Source organism: Nerophis lumbriciformis, linkage group LG23, assembly GCF_033978685.3.
Source record: "Nerophis lumbriciformis linkage group LG23, RoL_Nlum_v2.1, whole genome shotgun sequence".
Classification (NCBI taxonomy): Eukaryota; Metazoa; Chordata; class Actinopteri; order Syngnathiformes; family Syngnathidae; genus Nerophis; species Nerophis lumbriciformis.
Genome location: NC_084570.2, coordinates 27,884,161 through 27,909,732, shown reverse-complemented (window position 1 = coordinate 27,909,732; position 25,572 = coordinate 27,884,161). Strand labels below are relative to the sequence as shown.

At 41.9% G+C, this 25,572-nt stretch overlaps 1 protein-coding gene across 3 annotated transcripts in view; it reads left to right on the top strand.

The window, feature by feature from the left end:
- The window catches only part of foxp4 (forkhead box P4), a 260,328-nt gene that overhangs the window by 89,785 nt on the left and 144,971 nt on the right, over positions 1–25,572 (top strand). For all 3 annotated transcript variants that reach the window (XM_061984854.1, XM_061984855.1, XM_061984852.1), the window contains exon 2: positions 7,236–7,415. In XM_061984854.1, the coding sequence (XP_061840838.1) occupies positions 7,245–7,415 (171 nt within the window). In that variant the 5' untranslated portion in view covers positions 7,236–7,244. The remainder of the gene's footprint in view (positions 1–7,235; positions 7,416–25,572) is intronic.

Sequence of the window (25,572 nt, the reverse complement as noted above, 5' to 3'; positions counted from 1 at the left end):
TTTTGGGCAGTATTCCCGGGTGCGGTCACCGCTGCTGCTCACTGCTCCCCTCACCTCCCAGGGGGTGATCAAGGGTGATGGGTCAAATGCAGAGAATAATTTCACCACACCTAATGTGTGTGTGACAATCATTGGCACTTTAACTTGAACTTTAAGTAGATGGGATCTTTGATCCAAGACACAACTTACATTTAACTCAAATGTTATTTTCTTTGTGCTCGACAAAAGAAAAGTAGTGTGAATACCTCCATGTTAAGAAACTCGGCTTCTGGCTCCGCCATGATGTCTTGTTAGTTGTTATGAGAGTAGCGTATGTGTGTGTGTGTGTGGCCCCTTAAGATATGACAGCATGTGAGGTGAGTGACGTCAATGAGTGAGTGGGCGAGAGAAGTGAGGGAGCGGCAACAGTGAGTAGCTTGGTGGATGGCTGCGTGCAAGACACCAATAAAGTCACAAAGTTGCAATAAACCGCCGGCCTCGTCATTCACCCTCGAGTCCGGAGCTGTAAAGACCCTCTGCCGGGTAAAGTGAAGGGTGTTACCCCCGAAGTACATAGGCCCTGGAGGAATGTCTCCCCTGCGCTCCTCGACTACGGTCTGGGAGCCCCCCCCCCCCCCCTCCGCACCGCCCCCACCCACAGAAAGCACGCCTCTTTTTTTCACTGTGACACAGAAGGACGACACCGCAGCGTTTCAATAAAACACACTCAGATCTTTTGTTTCTAGCCGATACTACATAAAAAATAAGGTAAAATAACGCAGTAACACATCATGTAGCAACAGTTACTGAGTTACTGAATATAAAAAATAACGCGTTAGATTACTAGTTACCGCCGAAAATAACGGCGTTACAGTATGTTAGTCCCAACACTGATTATAATGAAAGTCGTAATTTTACTCAACGCAAGTCAAAATTGTACGAGAAAAACTAAATATTTGTGCAATATTATAATAAAAGTTGTTCTCTATTAGATGCAATGGTTTTCCATATTAGGACCATGATTTATGTCCTAACTTGTTCACCGGTCCTCAAATGGACGGTACTTTTCCTTGATGTCTCAATAAGGGTAGAAATACAAGAACACACACACACTCACACACACTCTGAGGTCAGAGGTTCAGCTGCTCTTGTAGAGAGATGAAGAAAAAGGCCCACAGACGGCGCGTCGAGGCAGGCCTTTTCACGAGCTGCTCCTCTTCGCTGCCAGAAACACTTTAACCTGCAGCTATGTGTGTGTGTAATGTGTGTGTGTGTGTGTGTGTGTGTGTGTGTGTCTGTGTGTGTGTGTCTGTGTGTGTGTGTGTGCATCATAGGCCTAATCAAAGACTTCAGGCGAGATTTATGCCCCTGCCTTTTCCCCGACCTCCATTACACCAGCTTATATACACCCATTACAGGATATGACCGGAGTACACACCCTTTGGACGGGCATACCACGCCGCCCGCGTGTGTGTGTGACGTCTTCACACACCCCTCACTTCCCCATTAGGTCCCTGCCCACCTGCGAGCTCTCTCCTACGGCTAATCGTCTGGGCGATCCACACTCAGCGAGACGTACGGCGACACCGGGTGTTTTTACCCGGCTCTATGCCCGGGCTTCACGGCTTCAAGGGGTCTGCATGGAGGGGAGAGAGGAGGGGGGTGGGGAGGGCCGAAGTGACTATGTCTTTAAATGTCACAATAATGCTCCACTTCTCAGTCCTGATGGACGCGTGCCAGGATTGGAGGAAAAGGGAAGTAGTGCGGCGTGATTTATGGTTTTTAATGAGACAATTCCCCACCGCACTGTTAGCACTTTTAGAAAATGAATGCAATACATGACATTCACGCGTGTATTGATATAATAATATCAGTGTAAGACACCCTCTCTTATTCAACACTGTCTGAAAGGGTCATATTTTATTTGTATTTATTTTTTTACTTTTAAACACTTCCTTGTGATAGTGGTTCTTTGGTCCAAATGTCGCATGGTTCTACAGACCATCTTCAAGCCGCTTTCTGACAATCTCTTCAGAATGAGCCGTTTTGTCTTGTTTACGTGCCTCCACTTCGACAGCCGTAGCGCTTCCATAGCGAATCTACTGACAGATATAAATTAGAAACACGCGCTGCTTTGTATCATAAATGACAACAACAGAGGATGCACGTGCATGTACGAACCAGTCTGCCCCACAATAAGAGGAGAAATAGAAAGAAGGAACTACAACTGAATAAAAATGGCCAAATCGCTCTTCGACCACACAGTGCATCTGGAAATTCTTTATAGCTCTTCACTTATTCCATGTTTTATTTTACAGCCTAATTCCAAAATGGAATAAAAAAAATTGTGTCCTCAAAATTCTACACACAATACCCCATAATGACAATATGACGTTATTTTTTTGGGGAGGGGGGGGGGGGGGGGTAGGGTTTGAGAAAATTTATTATAAATAAAAAACTAAGAAATCACATGTACATAAGTATTCAGTCACCTTATGACATACAAATGCTGTCCTTAAATTGAAGAAGAGTGGTAGTTTGTTTTTTGCCCACACGATAATTCCTTAAATTAAGGGCATGACGTAGTAAGTTGAATGATGCGGACACGTTTGTTACTGAATACTTTCTAATACACTTCTGCCTTGGATACGTTGTATCCGTAAATAATAATTATTTGACACTTGTTTATATTGACAAATGTTTTAGACTGCAATGTTGTTCAATTGGGGACGGCGTGGCGAAGTTGGTAGAGTGGCCGTGCCAGCAATCGGAGTGTTGCTGGTTACTGGGGTTCAATCCCCACCTTCTACCATCCTAGTCACGTCCGTTGTGTCCTTGAGCAAGACACTTCACCCCTTGCTCCTGATGGCTGCTGGTTAGCGCCTTGCATGGCAGCTCCCGCCATCAGTGTGTGAATGTGTGTGTGAATGGGTGAATGTGGTAATGCTGTCAAATCGCTTTGAGTACCTTGAAGGTAGAAAAGCGCTATACAAGGGATATATATATATATATATATATATATATATATATATATATATATATATATAGATGGATATATATATATATATAACCCATTTATCATTTATTTATTTATTAATTAAGCCCACCTATTGCGTATGTCTAGTGTGTGCTATTGTGTGCTTAGCTGTTGTGTAGCTCCTAGATCCTGGTCGCCTACAGCCTACCATGTTTACTTTTTGTAAAGGTCTTTACTAAAATCCAAGACCAACCATGTGTGCTTATTGGAGGACATTTAGATGTCATCCAGACATTTGTACGCCAATGTTTTTTTAATTTTTTTTTTACTGATATCAGATCGATAATAACTATCAGTATCAGATCGGATATATACTTGGTCAATTAAATGCCTTGCTTGCTTACTTGTTACATGTTTAAAGTCAGTCTATGTTGCGATATATATATATATATATATATATGTATATGTATATATATGTATGTATATATGTATATATGTATACATATATGTATGTATATGTATATATATATATATATATATATATATATATATATATATATATATATATATATATATATATATATATATATATATATATATATATATACATATATATATATATATATGTATATATGTATTATATGTATATGTATATATATTTATATGTATATATATGCATATATGTATAGGTGTATATATATGAATGTATATGTATATATTCCTAAGCAGGGCTTCCCTGCTTAGGCTGCTGCCCCCGCGACCCGACCTCAGATAAGTGGAAGAAGATGGATGGATATATATATATATATATATATATATATATATATATACACACACACATATATATATGCACACACACACATATATATATATATATATATATATATATATATATATATATATATATATATATATATATATATATATATATATATATATATATATATAGATATATGTGTGTGTGCATATATATATATGTGTATATATATATATATATATATATATATATATATATATATATCTATATATATATATATATATATATATATATATATATATATATATATATATCTATCTATCTATCTATCTATATACATATATATATATGGGTATATATATATGGATATTTATATGTATATGTATATACTGTATATGTATATATATATATATATATATATATATATATATGTATACATGTATATATATATATATATATATATATACATATATATATATATATATGTATATATATATGGGTATATATATATGGATATTTATATGTATATGTATATACGGTATATGTATATGTATATGTATATACATATCGATAGGTCTTTATTGTCATTGCACAAGTACAACGAAACATATATATATATATATATATATATATATATACATATATATATATATATATATATATATATATATATATATATATATATATATATATATATATATATGTATATATATATATATATGTATATGTATATATATATATATATATATATGTGGATAAAAAAAAATTAAAGCTGTGTTTTGATGAGCTTTTCGACCCCGGAGGTGTGCAGGAGTTCTATCAAAGCGTGTGTGTATGGCTTGGCGTCAATATTGATACCAGATTGCAATTTGTTTCTGTTGAGAACACCGAGCGGTGACCTCATCTTGTGGTCGCACACAAGTCAGTAATAGAGCCTTCAATCTGGAGGTCTTGCATAACAGATGTTGTCGTTAAAGGAGCAGCAGTGTCACCACAAATGCTGTTTCCAGTCCCCAAAATGGACTTTCTACGCTTAAAAAACACAACTCACAGTTGTCATGTACTCTGTGGATCTAAAGTGACCTCCCAGTTCTGCTTTAAAAAAAACAACAACTCCCCAGCATCTGTAATTCCGTGTGTGTCCAAACAACATGCAAAAGATAGGCCTAACTAAATGACCCATTGCATGAATAACAATAATAATTCAAGCCACAAGCAGCGTTGTACTTTCAAAGTTTTGTGGCGAACCATCAGCTCAAAGTTTGGCGCCAAGCCACGCCCCCATCTTATGACGTAGGCACAATTCACTCTCAATTTATCATCGCCCATCTGCCTACTATCTAGCATTTTAACCACAACTCATTTGGTCAAAGTCCCTAGGAGGAGTTTGTTACAGTGCGACCCCTGTTTTTGGCCTAAATATGACCGACCGAAACTAAGATGGCTGACTTCATGTTTGTTTTCAAATATGGGTTATCCAGACTTTTACGTCTCCTGTAATTAACAGGGGTTAAGTTTTACAAATTTTCAAGGGGGCGCTCTAGAGTCGTTTTGTGACATTTCATTTCTGGGACCTCTGGACTTGGACACCTCACACCTTCACCACCGCTTGAATCCTTTAGGGGTGATAGATGGTGGGGATACACTTACATAGCAGCAGCCTGCCTCCATAGCTCCCACTCCCTCTCTTCTGTTGCAAGTCTTGTGAATTATTTGTTTATGTGTGCTATGGTTATTGAGTTTTTTTTTTACTTGGCCTCAGTCTGAACCCCCACCCCACACCTTCACCACCGCTTGAATCCCTTAGGGGTGATGGACGGCTGGGCAGCGCTTGGTTAGCAGCATCCTTCCACCAGAGCTCCCACTCCCTTCCCTCTGTTCCAAGTCTTGTGTATTCTTTGTTTATGTGTGCATGGCTATTGAGTTTTTTTTACCTGTCCTCAATCTGGACCCCCACCCCACACCTTCACCACCACTTGAATCCCTTAGGGATAGCAGCAGCCTTCCCTCGTAGCCCCCACCTTCTCCCCTCTGTTGCAAGTCTTGTGGATTCTTTGTAACTTGTTTATGTGTGCTAAGGCTATTGAGTTATTTTTACCTGATCCCAGTCTGGACCCCCACCCCACGCCTTCACCACCGCTGGAATCCCTTATGGATGATGGACGGTGGGGCAGCGCTTAGATAACAGCAGCCTGCCTCCGTAGCCCCCATTCCCTCCCCTCTGTTGCAAGTCTTGTGTATTCTTTGTTTATGTGTGCTATGGCAAAAACAAATTGCTGAGTTTTCGTGCATGCAAAGTTCCTCCAAAATGCGACTGAATTGGAAGAATGAGGATTAATGAAGCAATTTCAAGAAAGCTTGTTACCGGAACACCACAAACTTGTCAACTTGCAACCTGTCCACCTGCACAATAACATGTTTTGGTGTCTGTCCCCCCAGCAAGCAGCTGGCAACATCCCATTAATGGGGCCACTTGCTCTCAGTCCCAGCCTCACCTGCTGTCTCACCTTCAAATTGACACACATATAAACACACACACACACACGCACAACGGTTCATCTGCTGTTGCCTCAGAGGCAAAGAAAAGTTTGATTCCCTCCACAGAAGACACGAGTTCTGCTCTTCTAAAAGCGACACACACACACAGCCCCACCGAGATGGCGGGTGGAAGTCTCGATGGCGTTTGGCTCATCATCAGAACTTCCCCGTCTAAAAGTCCCGCGTTCGTGGCGCCTTAATTTCTAAAACCGGATGAGGCAGAAAGGCGGGATTGAGCTCGTCATTAGGAGTTCACACGGCCCGCGTTCTTGCATGAAGGTTTGTTTTGTTTTGTGTTAGCCGCCTCGCGCGCATGTATGTGTGTGTGTGTGTGTGTGTGTGTGTGTGTGTGTGTGTGTGTGTGTGTGTGTGTATGTGTGTCCCGCTCTCCCACGCTCGCGCTCCCTAACGATGGCAAATGTTCCCGTGTGTTTGCGAGGCGTTGTTTCCCCGGGAAAGGGGGAAAAAAAACAACAACACATCCAGGAACGGCGCGTTTTGTCTGGTTTTGTGGAAGGAGGGCGCTCTAATTAGAGAGGCCCTATGAAGGTGCTTCAAACAGACGTCGTCAAAGAGCGACCTGCTCACGGCGCACACGCACGCCACCTCTGATTATTGGAGAAATGCGCCTTTTATTTAACTATATCGCTGGGTATTAGCAGCCTTGTCACTTTAGATTTGCTGCCTGTCTGATCCTAATCCGCGCCTGCGCTCCCAGACGCGCACATCTGCATTCAGACAAAAAAAAAATTGCTTCAGGTGTCGCTTTGTGGCCACTTGTGCGTGGGCGGTTCATGACCGAAAAGCCCTTTGCAGGCAGGAAATGCACACACAATTCACTTCTCTATCTCGCCGTGTGTTTACTTTAGCTCCCAGGCTTTGTTTGCGTTCTCAGATAGGAGCAGGATTTGTCTTGGAGGGAAAAAAAAAACGCTTTTGTCTAACCGGCCCACGCCCGTCCTGTCCTGTGTTGTCCGCCCTCAGGTGCCAGTGATGATGGTGGAATCGGCCTCTGAGACCATTCGAACCACGCCGTCCGGCCAGAACGGAGTCAGCAGCCTCAGCGGCCAATCGGACGGCGGGGGAGGGAGAGAAGGCGGGTCGAACGGAGACGTCAACGGAGAACTCAGCCCGGTGGACCTACTGCACCTGCAGCAGCAACAGGTGTGTGTGTGTGTGTGTGTGTGTGTTTACCGGCACATTCTTCTGGTGCTCTTGTGTCAATGGAGCTTGTCATGGCGACGACCATACGCGGTACGACGATGTGTTGCAAGTGGACACCAGGTAGCTACGTCATGGACAGACACTTGTGACGGGACTGGCTTGGTCGCGGTGTGCCACGTACAACTAAGCAAAACTATAACTCTGGGATTGTCAAACTGTGGTGCAAAGAATCTCTTGATTTAAGTATAATGTGTTAATATCCTATATTCAAACACAGTGTTACTGTTCAAACTGTGTGTAATGTTACAGTGGCCACAAGTATTAAAAATACCTGGTTTCTCCAAATGCATTTGATTGTGGCAGTGCGCCACGGCAACATATTAGCCGCCACACCTTAAAAATTAAGTTGTTTTTTTTAACGTGGAAACAAAATAAAGTAATATAATTTCTTGTAGTGTCCAGAAGAAAACATTCAAAGTCCAACACTTTTTTTTTTTTTGGTTTTATTGCCAATTTTATGCTAACAACAGGCCCGATTTTAACAAGACAAACAGCTGCCTCCATGCTCCACTCAAAAACAACCAACAACACGATGGGTTCACAGACCATGGGAAAAACGAACGTCATAACACACTAACATATACTTAAACACCAGCAGGTTATATGTATATATATATATATATATATATATATATATATATATATATATATATATATATATATATATATATATATATGTATATATATATATATATATATAAAATATAAATATATATATAAAATATCCTGATGATTGAGGGAACCCCCTCATGGAACAGGCCTGTAGAGATGAAGTAGCCTTGTGATTTTTTTTCCCACACATATATATATATATATATATATATATATATATATATATATATATATATATATATATATATATATACAGTACAGGCTAAAAGTTTGGACACACCTTCTCATTCAATGCGTTTTCTTTATTTCCATGACTATGAAGTCGATTGTCACTGAAGGCATCAAAACTATGAGTGAACACATATGGAGTTATGTACTTAACAAAAAAAGGTAAAATAACTGAAAACGTGATTTATATTCTAGTTTCTTCAAAATAGCCACCCTTTGCTCTGATTACTGCTTTGCACACTCTTGGCATTCTCTCGATCAGCTTTAAAAGGTAGTCACCTGAAATGTTTTTACTTCACAGGTGTGCTTGAAGCTCATGGAGAGAATGCCAAGAGTGCGCAAAGCAGTAGTCAGAGCAAAGGGTGGCTATTTTGAAGAAAGTAGAATATGAAACACGTTTTCAGTTATTTCACCTTTTTTTTGTTAAGTACATAATATTATTTGTGCACTATTGACTAGTGATGCACCGAAAATTTGGCCGCCAAAATAAGACATGCTTTGTATGTTGTGATGACGTAAGCCATTCGCACGAGCATGTCCGCGATGTGGTCGTACTTAAATGTATACGAGTCAACCCAGTTTAAAATGTCACTGACTCGCTTTGCGTCGCGGACACGGAGCGACACAAGTGAAGAGTCTCTAAACACAAGAACAGTCTATAAAAACACCAGAAATAGATGCTTGATTTGTTGCTAGCAGTTTTTAATGAAGAAAATACAAATTAATTGTACAATAGACCACAACAATTAAAGAATAGAGCAAAACAACATTATGCAAGATAATATATATATGTTTTATGCTATACTATATATTTGTTTTGCCATTTTAAAGAAAATATATGCATCATAGCAAATGGCAGTACCAATGATTGTCACACACACACTAGGTGTGGCAAAATTATTCTCTGCATTTGACCCATCACCCTTGATCACCCCCTGGGAGGTGAGGGGAGCAGTGGGCAGCAGCGGTGGCCGCGCCCGGGAATCACTTTTGGTGATTTAACCCCCAATTCCAACCCTTGATGCTGAGTGCCAAGCAGGGAGGTAATGGCTCCCATTTTTATAGTCTTTGGTATGACTCGGCCGGGGTTTGAACTCATGACCTACCGGATCTCAGGGCGGACACTCTAACCACTAGGCCACTGAGTAGGTAATAATGTGATGACGTCATATTAACCCTCGCCTAACCACACGCCCCCCCGTTACTCGTTAAAAAAAAACCCCAAGAAACCTCTGACTTCGTTTTAAGAATACTCAGGCCTACTACGCTACTTTATTTTAATGTTGCTCATTATGGTGGTACTTGGAGAGCAACGTTGTTTCTGAGGTGGTACTTGGTGAGACAAGTTGGAGAGCTACTGGTTGAAGCTTATTGAAGCTTTTGAGTCCAAAGTAAGTTTGAGCGGCCACACACACACACACACACACACACACACACACACACACACACACACACACACACACACACACACACACACACACACACACACACACACACACACACACACGCACAATAGGTGTGTCTGTCAGTGTTCTGTGTCCCATTTGTTTTGTTTTATTTAGTCTTTCATGCCTGAAATGTTTGTCAGTGTTTGTGTCTGTGACACATCAGCATGTAGTGTCTCCAGTTAGGTCGTTTATTTTGCCTCCAGCGTGTCAGACCTCCCCTCCACCCAGCAGCCAAATTAGTTTCACACACACACACACACACACACACACACACACACACACACACACACACACACACACACACACACACACACACACACACACACACACACGGCCAGGTTGCCTAGTAATCACTGGCTTGTGATTGTTTTGCTATTCCAATATTACTGTCTGTCTGGCACCCTCGACTCCCGGCCTTTTATCGTGCGGACATGTGGGCCGGTCGACGGACTGCGGTCCGAAAAAAAAAAAGCTCCTTTCATCCGATCAGACCGTGTGTGTGTGTGTGTTCCAGCATGACGCCAACTGATGTTCCAGTTGAGGAAACCCCAGTCTGCTTAAATGATTCCCCTAATTACGCTGATGAAGCCGCAGGTTTATGATGAAGACTCGAGGCCCTTCAGTCCCCGTTTTCCCCTGGCTGCATTCTCACCCTGCTTCCTCAGCAACCTTCAGCCGAGGACACACACACACACACACAAACACACACACACACACACACACATGCAGTACTATGCACACACATAAACAGCAAACCTGTAGCACACACAAAGCCGGTCTTTATTCTTTCGGATGGGTTTCGGCTCTCGATGTTTTTGCACCTGTGTGTGTGTGTGTGTGTGTGTGTGTGTGTGTGCTGGTATTTCCTCTCTTGAGCGGGCTACCGACCACAAACATGCCTCTCTCCCTCTCTTTCCATCCTTTTCTCTTCCTCTCGTCGCTCACTGAACTCCTGTTTGCTCCGGTCCACAGTGGACTGTGAAAGACAAGCACAACCTTTGCTCCAGATTTCAGCCCTACCTCCGAAAAAAAACAAAAAAACCCAGCTACAGCTAAATATTATTATTAATTATGATAAAAAAGGAAAAAAATATGTGTTATCAGTAAATACATTGTATTAAGCAAAAGTCTGTTTGCACAGATTAACAAATAAAGAACTACGGTGCTCTTTAAAAGTTGTTTTTTTAAATTTGTTTTAATGAGCTTTTTAGGACACAAAATGAATAATAATTCATTAAATTGTCATGTACAGTACAGGCCAAAAGTGTGGACACACCTTCTCATTCAAAGCGTTTTTCTTTATTTTCATGACTATTTACATTGTAGATTGTCACTGAAGGCATCGAAACTATGAATGAACACATGTGGAGTTATGTATTTGAAATAACTGAAAACATGTTTTATATTCTAGTTTCTTCAAAATAGCCACGCTTCGCTCCGATTTTTGCTTTGCGCACTCTTGGCATTCTCTCGATGAGCTTTAAGAGCTTCACAACATGTCATAGTTTGGATGCCTTCAGTGACAATCTACAATGTAAATAGTCAGGAAAATAAAGAAAACACATTGAAATGGGAATGTATGTCCAAACTTTCAGCCTGTACTGTATATCTATTAATTTAACTGGATGGTCTCAAATGAATGGTCCATAACCGTCTGGTATCCTCCATGAACCAGGAAGTAGCCTGCTAACAGCCATTATATATATAATTTCCCTTTGATTTAGGTTCACGCCCTTTTACGTGATATTCCAAAAATGTGTGGTCATCAAAATGTTCTTGATACAGTGGTACCTCAACTTATTAGCTCAATTGGTTCTGTGACGGAACTCTAACTCAAAACACTTGTGTCTCAAATAATAAAAAAAAAAAAAAAAAAAAAAAAAAGTGTGTTGTTGTATTGTGCAGGTTTGAAATAAATACTTCAATCAATCAAAAAATGCCTCTTAATGAAATTAATTGTAATTAATTTAGTTGGTTTAAATTTAATTAGATTTTAACATGTAACATGACTTTTTGAAAATAAAAAGAAAGTTTGAGATGAGAAATAGTGTATAAAACAATACAATAGAAGGTATTACAAACAACTACAGTAGTTTTATGACAAAAAGGTCATAACAATGTACAGTATTTAGGGAGTGGGCTTAAGTCAGCAGCCTTTCCATATTTTCATAGATAAATGTCCACCGTTAAGATATTATTTCAACATTACTAATTTCAACTTTAATTGAATGAATAGCATCCACTTCTTGTCAACAATGCATTTTTGCTTGCAACTTAAATCAAATGAAACTGTATTTATATAGCACTTTTCATATACAGGCAAGTGGCAAAGTACAAAAAATAGTAATAACGATAAAAGAGAATAAATCATACGCACACAGCACTATTAAAAAAACCAAACAAAGCAAAAAGTAAACAAAATATGGCACTGAGGATTTGAGGAAAAACTTCACTTTTTGAAGAGTCCACCCTGGAGAATAACTAAAATTGACGCCATCTTAAAAAGTTAAAAAATATGTAAAAACATTTTTTTATACACTGTATTTTTCGGAGTATAAGTCGCACCGGAGTATAAGTCGCACCTGCCGAAAATGCATAATAAAGAAGGAAAAAAACATATATAAGTCGCACAGGACTATGAAAAAAACTGCGACTTATAGTCCGAAAAATACGGTATATAACACATTGATAAGTTCATAAAAACATAACATTGAGAGAATAATACAGGTAATATTGAATATTAATATAAAATAATAAAATACTTAAGATTTTTACATGATCAGTAAAAAAGCTTGATTAAAAAGGTGTGTCTTTAGCCCATCCATCCATCCATCCATCCATCTTCTTCCGCTTATCCGAGGTCGGGTCGCGGGGGCAGCAGCCTAAGCAGGGAAGCCCAGACTTCCCTCTCCCCAGCCACTTCGTCCAGCTCCTCCCGGGGGATCCCGAGGCGTTCCCAGGCCAGCCGGGAGACATAGTCTTCCCAACGTGTCCTGGGTCTTCCTCGTGGCCTCCTACCGGTCGGACATGCCCTAAACACCTCCTTAGGGAGGCGCTCGGGTGGCATCCTGACCAGATGCCCGAACCACCTCATCTGGCTCCTCTCGATGCGGAGGAGCAGCGGCTTTACTTTGAGCTCCCCCCGGATGACAGAGCTTCTCACCCTATCTCTAAGGGAGAGCCCCGCCACCCGGCGGAGGAAACTCATTTCGGCCGCTTGTACCCGTGATCTTGTCCTTTCGGTCATAACCCAAAGCTCATGACCATAGGTGAGGATGGGAACGTAGATCGACCGGTAAATTGAGAGCTTTGCCTTCCGGCTCAGCTCCTTCTTCACCACAACGGATCGATACAGCGTCCGCATTACTGAAGACGCCGCACCGATCCGCCTGTCGATCTCACGATCCACTCTTCCCTCACTTGTGAACAAGACTCCGAGGTACTTGAACTCCTCCACTTGGGGCAAGATCTCCTCCCCAACCCGGAGATGGCACTCCACCCTTTTCCGGGCGAGAACCATGGACTCGGACTTGGAGGTGCTGATTCTCATCCCGGTCGCTTCACACTCAGCTGCGAACCGATCCAGTGAGAGCTGAAGATCCTGGCCAGATGAAGCCATCAGGACCAAATCATCTGCAAAAAGCAGAGACCTAATCCTGCAGCCACCAAACCGGATCCCCTCAACGCCTTGACTGCGCCTAGAAATTCTGTCCATAAAAGTTATGAACAGAATCGGTGACAAAGGGCAGCCTTGGCGGAGTCCAACCCTCACCGGAAACGTGTCCGACTTACTGCCGGCAATGCGAACCAAGCTCTGACACTGATCATACAGGGAGCGGACCGCCACAATCAGACAGTCCGAAACCCCATACTCTCTGAGCACTCCCCACAGGACTTCCCGAGGGACACGGTCGAATGCCTTCTCCAAGTCCACAAAGCACATGTGGACTGGTTGGGCAAACTCCCATGCACCCTCAAGGACCCTGCCGAGAGTATAGAGCTGGTCCACAGTTCCACGACCAGGACGAAAACCACACTGTTCCTCCTCAATCCGAGGTTCAACTATCCGGCGTAGCCTCCTCTCCAGTACACCTGAATAGACCTTACCGGGAAGGCTGAGGAGTGTGATCCCACGATAGTTAGAACACACCCTCCGGTTCCCCTTTTTAAAGAGAGGAACCACCACCCCGGTCTGCCAATCCAGAGGTACTGCCCCCGATGTCCACGCGATGCTGCAGAGTCTTGTCAACCAAGACAGCCCTACAGCATCCAGAGCCTTAAGGAACTCCGGGCGGATCTCTTCCACCCCCGGGGCCTTGCCACCGAGGAGCTTTTTAACTACCTCAGCAACCTCAGCCCCAGAAATAGGAGAGCCCACCACAGATTCCTCAGGCACTGCTTCCTCATAGGAAGACGTGTTGGTGGGATTGAGGAGGTCTTCGAAGTATTCCCTCCACCGATCCACAACTTCCGCAGTCGAGGTCAGCAGAACACCATCCGCACCATACACGGTGTTGGTAGTGCACTGCTTCCCCTTCCTGAGGCGGTGGATGGTGGTCCAGAATCGCTTCGAAGCCGTCCGGAAGTCGTTTTCCATGGCTTCCCCGAACTCCTCCCATGTCCGAGTTTTTGCCTCCGCGACCGCTGAAGCCGCACACCGCTTGGCCTGTCGGTACCTGTCCGCTGCCTCAGGAGTCCCATGAGCCAAAAGAACCCGATAGGACTCCTTCTTCAGCTTGACGGCATCCCTCACCGCCGGTGTCCACCAACGGGTTCTAGGATTACCGCCACGACAGGCACCAACTACCTTGCGGCCACAGCTCCAATCAGCCGCCTCGACAATAGAGGTGCGGAACATGGTCCACTCGGACTCAATGTCCAGCACCTCCCTCGTGACATGTTCAAAGTTCTTCCGGAGGTGGGAATTGAAACTCTCTCTGACAGGAGACTCTGCCAGACGTTCCCAGCAAACCCTCACAATGCGTTTGGGCCTGCCAGGTCTGTCCGGCATCCTCCCCCACCATCGCAGCCAACTCACCACCAGGTGGTGATCGGTAGAAAGCTCCGCCCCTCTCTTCACCCGAGTGTCCAAAACATGAGGCCGCAAATCCGATGACACAACTACAAAGTCGATCATAGAACTGCGGCCTAGGGTGTCCTGGTGCCAAGTGCACATATGGACACCCTTATGCTTGAACATGGTGTTCGTTATGGACAATCCGTGACGGGCACAAAAGTCCAATAACAAAACACCACTTGGGTTCAGATCCGGGCGGCCATTCTTCCCAATCACGCCTCTCCAGGTTTCACTGTTGTTGCCAATATGAGCGTTGAAGTCCCCCAGTAGAACGAGGGAATCACCCGGGGGAGCACTCTCAAGTACTCCCTCGAGTGAATCCAAAAAGGGTGGGTACTCTGAGCTGCTGTTTGGCGCGTAAGCGCAAACAACAGTCAGGACCCGTCCCCCCACCCGAAGGCGGAGGGAAGCTACCCTCTCGTCCACCGGGTTGAACTCCAACATGCAGGCTCTGAGCCGGGGGGCAACAAGAATTGCCACCCCAGCCCGTCGCCTCTCACTGCTGGCAACGCCAGAGTGGAAGAGAGTCCAGCCCCTCTCGAGAGAACTGGTTCCAGAGCCCTTGCTGTGCGTCGAGGTGAGTCCGACTATATCCAACCGGAACTTCTCTACCTCGCGCACTAGCTCAGGCTCCTTCCCCCCCAGCGAGGTGACGTTCCACGTCCCAAGAGCTAGCTTCTGTAGCCGAGGATCGGACCGCCAAGTGCCCTGCCTTCGGCTACCGCCCAGCTCACATTGCACCCGACCTCTATGGCCCCTGCTATGGGTGGTGAGCCCATTGGAGGGGGGACCCACGTTGCCTCTTCGGGCTGTGCCCGGCCGGGCCCCATGGGGACAGGCCCGGCCACCAGGCGCTCGCCATCGTGCCCCAACTCCGGGCCTGGCTCCGGAGGGGGGCCCCGGTGACCCGCGTCCGGGCGAGGGAAATCTGAGTCTCGGTTCTTGCATTTCCATAGAAGTCTTCGAGCTGCTCTTTGTCTGATCCCTCACCTAGGACCTGTTTGTCTTGGGAGACCCTACCAGGGGGCATGGAAGCCCCCGGACAACATAGCTCCTAGGATCATTGGGACACGCAAACTCCTCTACCACGTTAAGGTGGCAGCTCAGAGAGGAGGTGTCTTTAGCCTTTTAAAAAAAACAAATCAACTGTCTCTGCAGTCCTGAGGCTCTGTGACAGGCTGCTCCACAGGTGGGGGCCATAGTGGCTAAATGCCGCCTCACCGTGGGTCTTTGTTCTGGTATTTGGTGAATCTAAAAGGCCTGTGCCAGAGGACCTCAGGATCTGCGAAAGCAGGTCAGATAGATACAAAGACATTCAAAAAGTAAGAATATAACTTTGAAGCGGGCTTTAAAACTGGTGTAATGTGTTCCCGCCCTCTGGTATTCATCGGCACAAGTGCTGCTGAGTTCTGTAATCATTTTAGACTTCTTTTTAAAGCATAACAAATACTCAAGAGACATCTCTTATCTCAAAACACTCTCAGGTTGAGTATTCTACGTGGCTCGAGCCGTACGTCAGACCGGCGTGCGCTAAGCAGAAGACCGCATGCACACACACAGAGTGGGGACCTGAGAGAAACCACATTATTGTTCCTGCTCTCGAGTTCCTTATCTGTGTCAGTGTAGCCATCAGACGGATGAAGGTCTGCCCTCACAGACATACCCGTCGTGGAGTTTTGATTGACACCTTGAGAGTTTGGCGTTGCATCTCATTATATTGTGCAGGTGGCTGTTGAAAGGAGGGGTTGAAAAGGTGGGACATACTGTACGGCCCGAGGGCTCGGAGGTACAAGGAGGGGCAAAGCGCAGGCATGCTGGGAAGGAAAGGGGGGGGGGGGGGGGGCGCGGTCATTGGTGGGGCTGAAGAGAAGGAATAGAGGGATGAGGGAGGAGTGTAGCGCTGAGACGTGTCAGAAAAAGGGCGCCTGGGCCTCCCTGTGGAATGTGGCCTGTCTGCCTCCCCCAGAAAGAACAGAGCAGGGGAGAGAAAGGGACGAGGGAGCGAAAAAACAGTTCTGCCCCATCATGGAGGGGAGGAGGGAGGCAGCCAGCGAGAACAAAGAGCGGTGTTGCAGGCCATGACTAAGGAGAGGTGGAAAAGTGAGAGTGTGTTGCACGGGTGTAGACACGCAATGATGCATCGCCCAGGAGTAATGTAAGCAGGCTGAATCCCAACATACCTCCAAACGGTATGTGTGTTCTGACGAGAACCAGGTGTCTTCACTACTTTTCCTTACATCTCTCATCGCTCCCACTCTTTTTTTTTTTTTTTTTTGTTCTTTGCTGTCTTCTCTTTTTCCCTCGCCATCAATTAAGCGCTTCTGGTCTAGTAGCAGCTGGCGATGACAGCGAAAGAGGGGAGAGGAAAGAGCGAGGCAAGGCGACAAAAAGGTGCCGTTTCCTTTTAGGAGTGCCACTCATCAGTGAGGGCTTCTCTCGGTCCCCCTCCTCGCCTTTGGCGCGCTCCCCTTCTGGCAAACAGAAAGTGAGAGTCGATTGTAGTCGTGCTCGGCCTTCCCCAAGGAAGGTTGCTTGAGGAAAAGGCAGTTTAGAAATTAGTTCGGACCCTCCGTCCCCACTCCCATTTGTCATGTTCTATTTTTTATGAGGTCTATCCTTGTTTTAGCGCCTCTCAGACACACACACACACACACACACACACACACACACACACACACACACACACACATGCGTGTATATATCTTTGCGGAGCCTTCGATAGCCTTTACTGACTACAACTAACCTTTACCCTTACATGAACCCACATTAACCTGACCCTTAAAATCTTGTCTTAATCCTCTAGAGTGGTGTCACCATGTCCTCACCTAAAGTGTCAAACTGAAATTGGTCCTCATGACGTCAGATGAACAAGAAATCACACACACACACACACACACACACACACACACACACACACACACACACACACACACACACACACACACACACACACACACACACAACATAATGTGTTTTATCCCATCTCTGTTAAGTGATTATACGACCAAACCTAACCTTTAGATGAACCCACAAGGCCCTACCCCAAAACCCCGTCTTGATCCTCAATCCTCAGGTCTCAAACTGAAATTGGTCCTCATGATATCAGATGAACAAGAAATCACACACTCACACACAACTTAATGTTTTATCCCATCTCTGTTAAGTAACTACTACCAAACCTAACCCTTAGATGAACCCACAAGGCCTTACCCCTAAAACCACATCTTAATCCTCAATCAGTCCTGTAGAGGGGTGTCACAGTGACCTCACCTAAGGTCTCGAACTGAAATTGGTCCTCATGACGTCAGATGAACAAAAAAATCACACACTCAACAAAATGTGTTTTATCATATCTCTGTTAAGTAACTAAGACCAAATCCAACCCTTAGATGAACCCACAATGTCTTACCCCAAAACCATGTCTTAATCCTCAATCAGTCCTGTAGAGGGGTGTCACCGTGACCTCACCAATTTCAACCTGAAATTGGTCCTCATGACGTCAGATGAACAAAAAATTACACACTCAACAAAATGTATTTTATCCTATCTCTGTTAAGTAACTAAGACCAAATCCAACCCTTAGATGAACCCACAATGTCTTACCCCAAAACCATGTCTTAATTCCCTATCAGTCCTGTAGAGGGGTGTCACCGTGACCTCACTTAAGGTCTCGACCTGAAATTGGTCCTCATGACATCAGATGAACAAGAAACCACACACACACACACACACACACACACACAACATAATGTGTTTTATCCCATCTTTGTTAGTAACTACAACCAAACCTAACCTTTAGTTGAACCCACAATGTCTTACCCCAAAACCATGTCTTAATCCTCAAAATGACCTCACTTTCAAACTGACATATGCGACACACACCCATTCAACAATGTGTTTTTAGCTGGTAGTTATCTTTGTTCAGTGACTACGACTAAGTCCAATGTTGAGATAAACCAACAATATCTTACCCCTTAAACCATGTTTTCATCCTGAAAGGACTTCTGGGTATACAAAGACAACCCTTACGCTTCTTTCGGATAACCCGCATTTCCATACTTTCCGGGCTCTAGGTATTTAAGCCGCACCTACCAAATTTTAGAAGACATAAATACCTTACATATATTAGCCGCACTGGACTATAAGCCACAGATATATATGTAACACAGCAGTAAAACGGAAGATCAGATAAAACAGAAGTCATCGCCATGGTCCGATAGCTGCGGAAGCTCGCTCGCCAATCAGCTAAACAGACTCGATAACACCACAGTGACATTTTGGTGAATTTACTGAGGGATTTTGGAAACTGAAACAATAGAAAAAGACTGCTCCCCTCACCTCCCAGAGGGTGATCAAGGGGATGGGTCAAATGCAGAGAATAATTTCGCCACACCGAGTGTGTGTGTGTGACAATCATTGGCACTTTAACCTTAACTTAACCACCACTCCTCTGGTCTGAGCGCTGGCTCCTGCACCTGTCCCTGATTGGCAGTCAGGACACACCTGTCCCTCATTGGCAATCAGAATGCTTAATAGGCCAGTCCTGTCCTCTGGACCATTGACTTTTAAAGTCATTTTGATAGTAGGCTAATACAACTAATATAGACTCACAGTTACCTAAAACTCAGTGGATTAAACATAATTTTGTCTTATTTTGAAAGAACAAATCATTAAATTAAATCAAGAATAAATTAAGATTTGTATTGTTATTATACTCTGTGTGTGTATGTATATATCAATTATTACATGCACGCACACACACACACACTCTCTCTCACACACACACACACACACACACACACACACACATGAACACACACAAAGAGGAAGTGATTTTATTTTGTAGCATTTGCGTGCTCTTCTTCTTCAGGCAGCAGACACGAGGAGGAACATTTTTGAGTTGGCTTGATTGGTAAGTTTAATTCAATTATAATTTAAAAGTACATTTAACATAAACAAATATTTGAGTTTATTAACTCAAAAAATATGTGACAACTGATTGCCTCCCTTTTTTTTTAGTTCTGTTTACTTATTCGGGTTTACAGTGTATGCACATTAAATCGACAACAAATCCTGACTTTGGAGCAATGTTCACAGATTCTAGTATTTGGCTCTATATTAGATGCAATGGTTTTCCGTATTGGGACCATGATTTCAATCCTAACTTGTTCACCGGTCCTCATATGGAAGGTACTTTTCCTTGTTGATGTCTCAAGAATGGCAGAAATACAAGAACACACACACACACACACACACACACACACACACACTTTCTTATATTTGTTACATTCTTGAGACCGCCGAAAAATGCATACCTCTAGTATTATGATATAAGTCGTAATTTTACTCAACGCAAGTCACAATTTTACAAGGAAAACTAAACATTTGTGCAATATTATGATAAAAGTTGGAATTGTGCTCAATAACAGTCGCAATTTTACAAGAAAAGCTTAAAATTGTTAGGATTGAGTTCAAGGGTGGACCCCGGGATGCAGAGAATGGAGGCAAGGTATGCGATAAAAAATGAAAATATTTAATACGTCCAAAATAGTAACTAAGGGTGATGGGGCAAAAGTGCACACCATGGGAAATATGACAAAAGTAGTCTCTTTCAGAGGTTGGCGGAGCAAAGGTCAGGACGCACACAGCGTGGCAAAAACTAGTCCTCTCAAAACAAGGTGGCTAGGAAAACAAAACACAACGAGGTCAATAGTACAGAAATATGCGAAGGCAACATACCAGGGAAGCAGAATCAAGGTAGCACATGTCAGAGCGGAGTTCAGGAACAATAACCGGCAGGGACCAGCTGGTGGAGACGCGCTTAAATGCTACCAGAAAGTGATTAGCAGCAGGTGTGCCTCGTTGGGGACAAAAGACTGGGGAAGAAACTGACAAACCAATAGAGAAGGCAGGGAGAAGACAACAAACATAACAAAAATGTTGGCAATTTTATGAAAAGAGTCGTAATTTTACTCGACAAAAGTCACAATTTTACAAGAAAACTTAAAACTTTTGGCAAAATTATGACAAAAGTCAGCTGTTCACCTGGCAGGGTTTTTCGGGGATGAATGGGGAAGTCCTGTATCCGCCGTCTTGTTTTATTATATATTGCTGCCTTTGCACCTATCAATGTTTACTTTTGTATGCGCATTAAATCAACAAAAAAGTCCTGACTTTGGAGCAATGTTCACGGACTCTAGTATTTGGCTCTATATTAGATGCAATGGTTTTCCATATTGAGACCATGATTTCGATCCTAACTTGTTCACCGGTCCTGATATGGACGGTACTTTTCCTTGTGATGTCTCAAGAAGAGCAGAAATACAAGAAAACACACACACACACACACACACACACACACACACACACACACACACACACACACACACACACACACACGCACACACGCACACGCATTCTTGTATTTGTTACCTTCTTGAGACCTCCGAAAAATGCCTACCTCTTGTATTATGATAAAAGTCGTAATTTTACTCATCCATCCATCCATCCATTTTCTACCGCTTATTCCCTTTGGGGTCCCGGGGGGCGCTGGAGCCTATCTCAGCTACAATCGGTCGGAAGGCGGGGTACACCCTGGACAAGTCGCCACCTCATCGCAGGGCCAACACAGATAGACAGACAACATTCACACTCACATCCACACACTAGGGCCAATTTAGTGTTGCCAATCAACTTATCCCCAGGTGCATGTCTTTGGAAGTGGGAGGAAGCCGGAGTACCCGGAGGGAACCCACGCAGTCACGGGGAGGACATGCAAACTCCACACAGAAAGATCCCGAGCCCGGGATTGAACCCAAGACTACTCAGGACCTTCGTATTGTGAGGCAGATGCACTAACCCCTCTGCCACCGTGAAGCCCTTAATTAATTAATTATTTAATTAATTTTACTCAATGCAAGTCAAAATTTTACAAGAAAACTTAAAACTTTTGGCAAAATAATGACAAAAGTCAGCTGTTCATCTGGCAGGGTTTTTCAGGGATGAACAGGGAAGTCCTTCTTTAGCTGCCGTCTTGTTTTATCATATATTGCAGCCTTTACACCTATCAATGTTTACTTTTGTATGCACATTAAATCAACAACAACAAATTTGACTTTGGAGCAATGTTCACGGACTCTAGTATTTGGCTCTATATTAGATGCAATGGTTTTCCGTATTGGGACCATGATTTTGGTCCCAATACGGAGGGTAGAAATACAAGAACACTCACACATACACGCACATGCTTGTGTTTGTTACCTTCTTGAGACCTCCGAAAAATGCCTACCTCTCGTATTATGATAAAAGTCGTAATTTTACTCAACGCAAGTCAAAATTTTACAAGAAAAACTGAACATTTGTGCAATATTATGATAAAAGTTGGAATTTTACTCAATAACAGTCGCAATTTTACAAGAAAAGCTTAACATTTTGGCAATTTTATGAAACGAGTCGTAATTTTACTCGACAAAAGTCACAATTTATAAGAAAACTTAAAAATGTTGGCAAAATTATGACAAAAGTCAGCTGTTCACCTGGCAGGGTTTTTCGGGGATGAATGGGGAAGTCCTTCTTTAGCCGCCGTCTTGTTTTATCATATATTGCTGCCTTTGCACCTGTCAATGTTTACTTTTGTATATGCACATGAAATCGACAAAAAATCCTGACTTTGGAGCAATGTTCACGGACTCTAGTATTTGGCTCTATATTAGATGCAATGGTTTTCCGTATTGGGACCATGATTTCGGTCCTAACTTTCTTTGTTGATGGTTCAAGAAGGGCAGAAATACAAGAACACACACACACACACACACACACATGATGTGAGTTAATGAAGGGTGTAATTAAGGAGCCGCAGTGATGACTGGAGATCAGGGGGGAAGCGATACAGATCTCCAATATACACAAACTGTGATGAGCGATAACTGTTGTGTGTGTGCGGCACGTGTCGCTCCTCACCTAATGCGTACTCCGTTGTGATTCGCTGCCACGAAATGGAGATGTAATTACCGAGCTCCGGCCCGCTAAGTGATGGCCGGCCACTTGGACAGTGATGTCCTCGTTGACCCCCCCTGCTCTGTTGCGGGGTTCACGTTGAGGTCAGGGGGGCACAGGCCACGGAGGTGCCCGCTGAAAGGAAGGGGAGAGACATGATTTCTTACTGCATTGGGATTTCATTTAATCACATTACGCCCGTGCATCTGCATGACCGGTAGAATCCCCTCTGCACGTTGGTGTGTAACCCCTTAGTTAGTGTGTCCCACTGTCGTTTGTGCTCGCCACTAAATCAGGCCCGGGCCTCTCTCTCTCTCTCTCTCTCTCTCTCTCTCTCTCTCTCTCTCTCTCTCTCTCTCTCTCTCTCTCTCTCTTGCTGAGTGCTGTCACCTTCTAAAAGCCTTCCATTGGTCTCAGCCAGTCCGGTCCTCTTTATGATTGAGGTCAGTGGGGTTCAGAGGTCACGCTGGGACAGAGGAGGGGAGCGCAGGGTTGCCAAGCATCACAGAACACCCACTGCTCTTCGGGCCCCGGCACACAAAGAGGACTATAGAACTGCAACTTCCTCCGAGAGTCTCCAAGGCGGCACACACACTTGTTTTCTGTCTCCTGACTTTTGCTCCCCTAAATTCACTCTCATGTAGCAAGTAGGCCCAAAGTTCTGCCAGTGTCTAAAATCTGGTGCTTTACTAAAATGTGTATGTGTTTCTAGCACGTCCTGAAAAATTATTCTACATATAGTTTCCCCAACTTTTCCCAACTTTTCCTGGAAATAAAAACGTTGGGTTTTTTTAATGAAAAAAAACACACAGAATGTTAATCAGTATAATACAAGAAAATAGAGCAACTCCAACCCAATGCTTTACAAAGAAATGTACAAAGCAATTGAAAAAACAAAAAAAACAAATACAATACTCAGAAAATAAAGGAAAACCAAACATTAGTCAAATATAATACAATATCAATACAAATAATATTAATAATAATGAAATAAATAATAGTAATATTATTAATAATAATAGGTATATTAATAATAATAATAATACTATGAATAATAATAACATATAGTAATAATAATAATAGTAATAATAATAACATAAATACTAACCTATAATAGTAATAATAATAATAATAATAAGAGTAATATTAATAATATTAATAATAATAATAATAATAACTTAATGATGATAATAATAATAGTAATATTAGAAATAATAGTAATAATATAAATAATAATAACATATAATAGTAATAATAATAATACAAAAAGTATATACAAATAACAGGAATAATAATAACATGATAGTAGTAATAATAGTGATAATAATCAGCTCAATAATAGTGATTAAAACAAACAGTAATAATGACAATATTTGTCATTATTGTTATTAATATCACTCATCATTTCTATCACCATCACACCCACAATAAAAAAACAATAACAACAACAGCAACAGTTGCTTACACTTATACACTTATAGATCTTATACACTTATGTATCTTATACACTTACATATATTATTCATATATATATCTTATACACTTATAGATCTTATACACGTATATATTTTATACATTTACTACGCTTATATACTTATATATCTTATACACATACATATCTTAAACACTTATATATCTTATACACTTATATATCTTATACACTTACATAGTGTATACACTAATATATATTATACACTTATATATCTTATACACAAATGTATCTCATAAACTTAACAGTAATGTTGTAGCCATTATTCACCACAATACCACTACAAAAATACTAATGAAAAATAAAAGTTGACTGCGTTTGAAAGGGTAATTTACGAAATTGTGTATTATACATACACTAGAGCGGTGATTTTCAAACTGTGGTACATGTACCATAGTGGTACGCCATATAATAACTTCATAAATATTCAATCACATTGTTACTGTTCAAACTGTGTGTAATGTTTCAGTGGCCAAAAATATTAAATATGTGCATTACATAAAGCTTCTGCCTTGTGTTCAACGATTACTTAGACCTATTACGCTACTGTATTTCAATGTTGGTCATTATTATAGGGCCAAGTTTTTTTGGGGGGGTGGTAAAAAAGTTTGAGAAACACTGCATTAGTGCTTAATTTGGTCTTAAAATAATGCTGACAATAATATTGTTTATCGATAAAAAAACTAAATACAATTACAAAGACAAATAAATGAAATAAAAAATACAATTAGATAAAAATGAAAAATATGTAGGTAATAATAATAATAGGAAAAATAATAACATAATAATAATAATAATAATAATAATAATAGGAATAATATAATAATATGAATAATAACATATATTATTAATAATAATAATATTAGGATTAATAATAATAATAATAATATGAATAATAATAACATATATTAGTAATTCTACTAAGAAAAACAATAGTAATATAATATTAACAGGGATACTAATAATAACATATAATATAGTAATAATAATGATAATAATAAAAGTAATCATCTGCTTAATTTGGTCTCAAAATAATGCTGCCAATCATATCGTTTATTGATTAATAAAATAAATATAATTACAAAAATAAATAAAATTAAAAATACAATTAAATAAAAATAAATAAAGTAAATTATAAATTAATTATTTAAAAAAAATTAATAGATAAAATGAAAGTCTATGGAAATTCAATTTGACTGATTGACAAAAGTTTGTGGAACGATACATTGTCCAGTAAAAATGTATTAT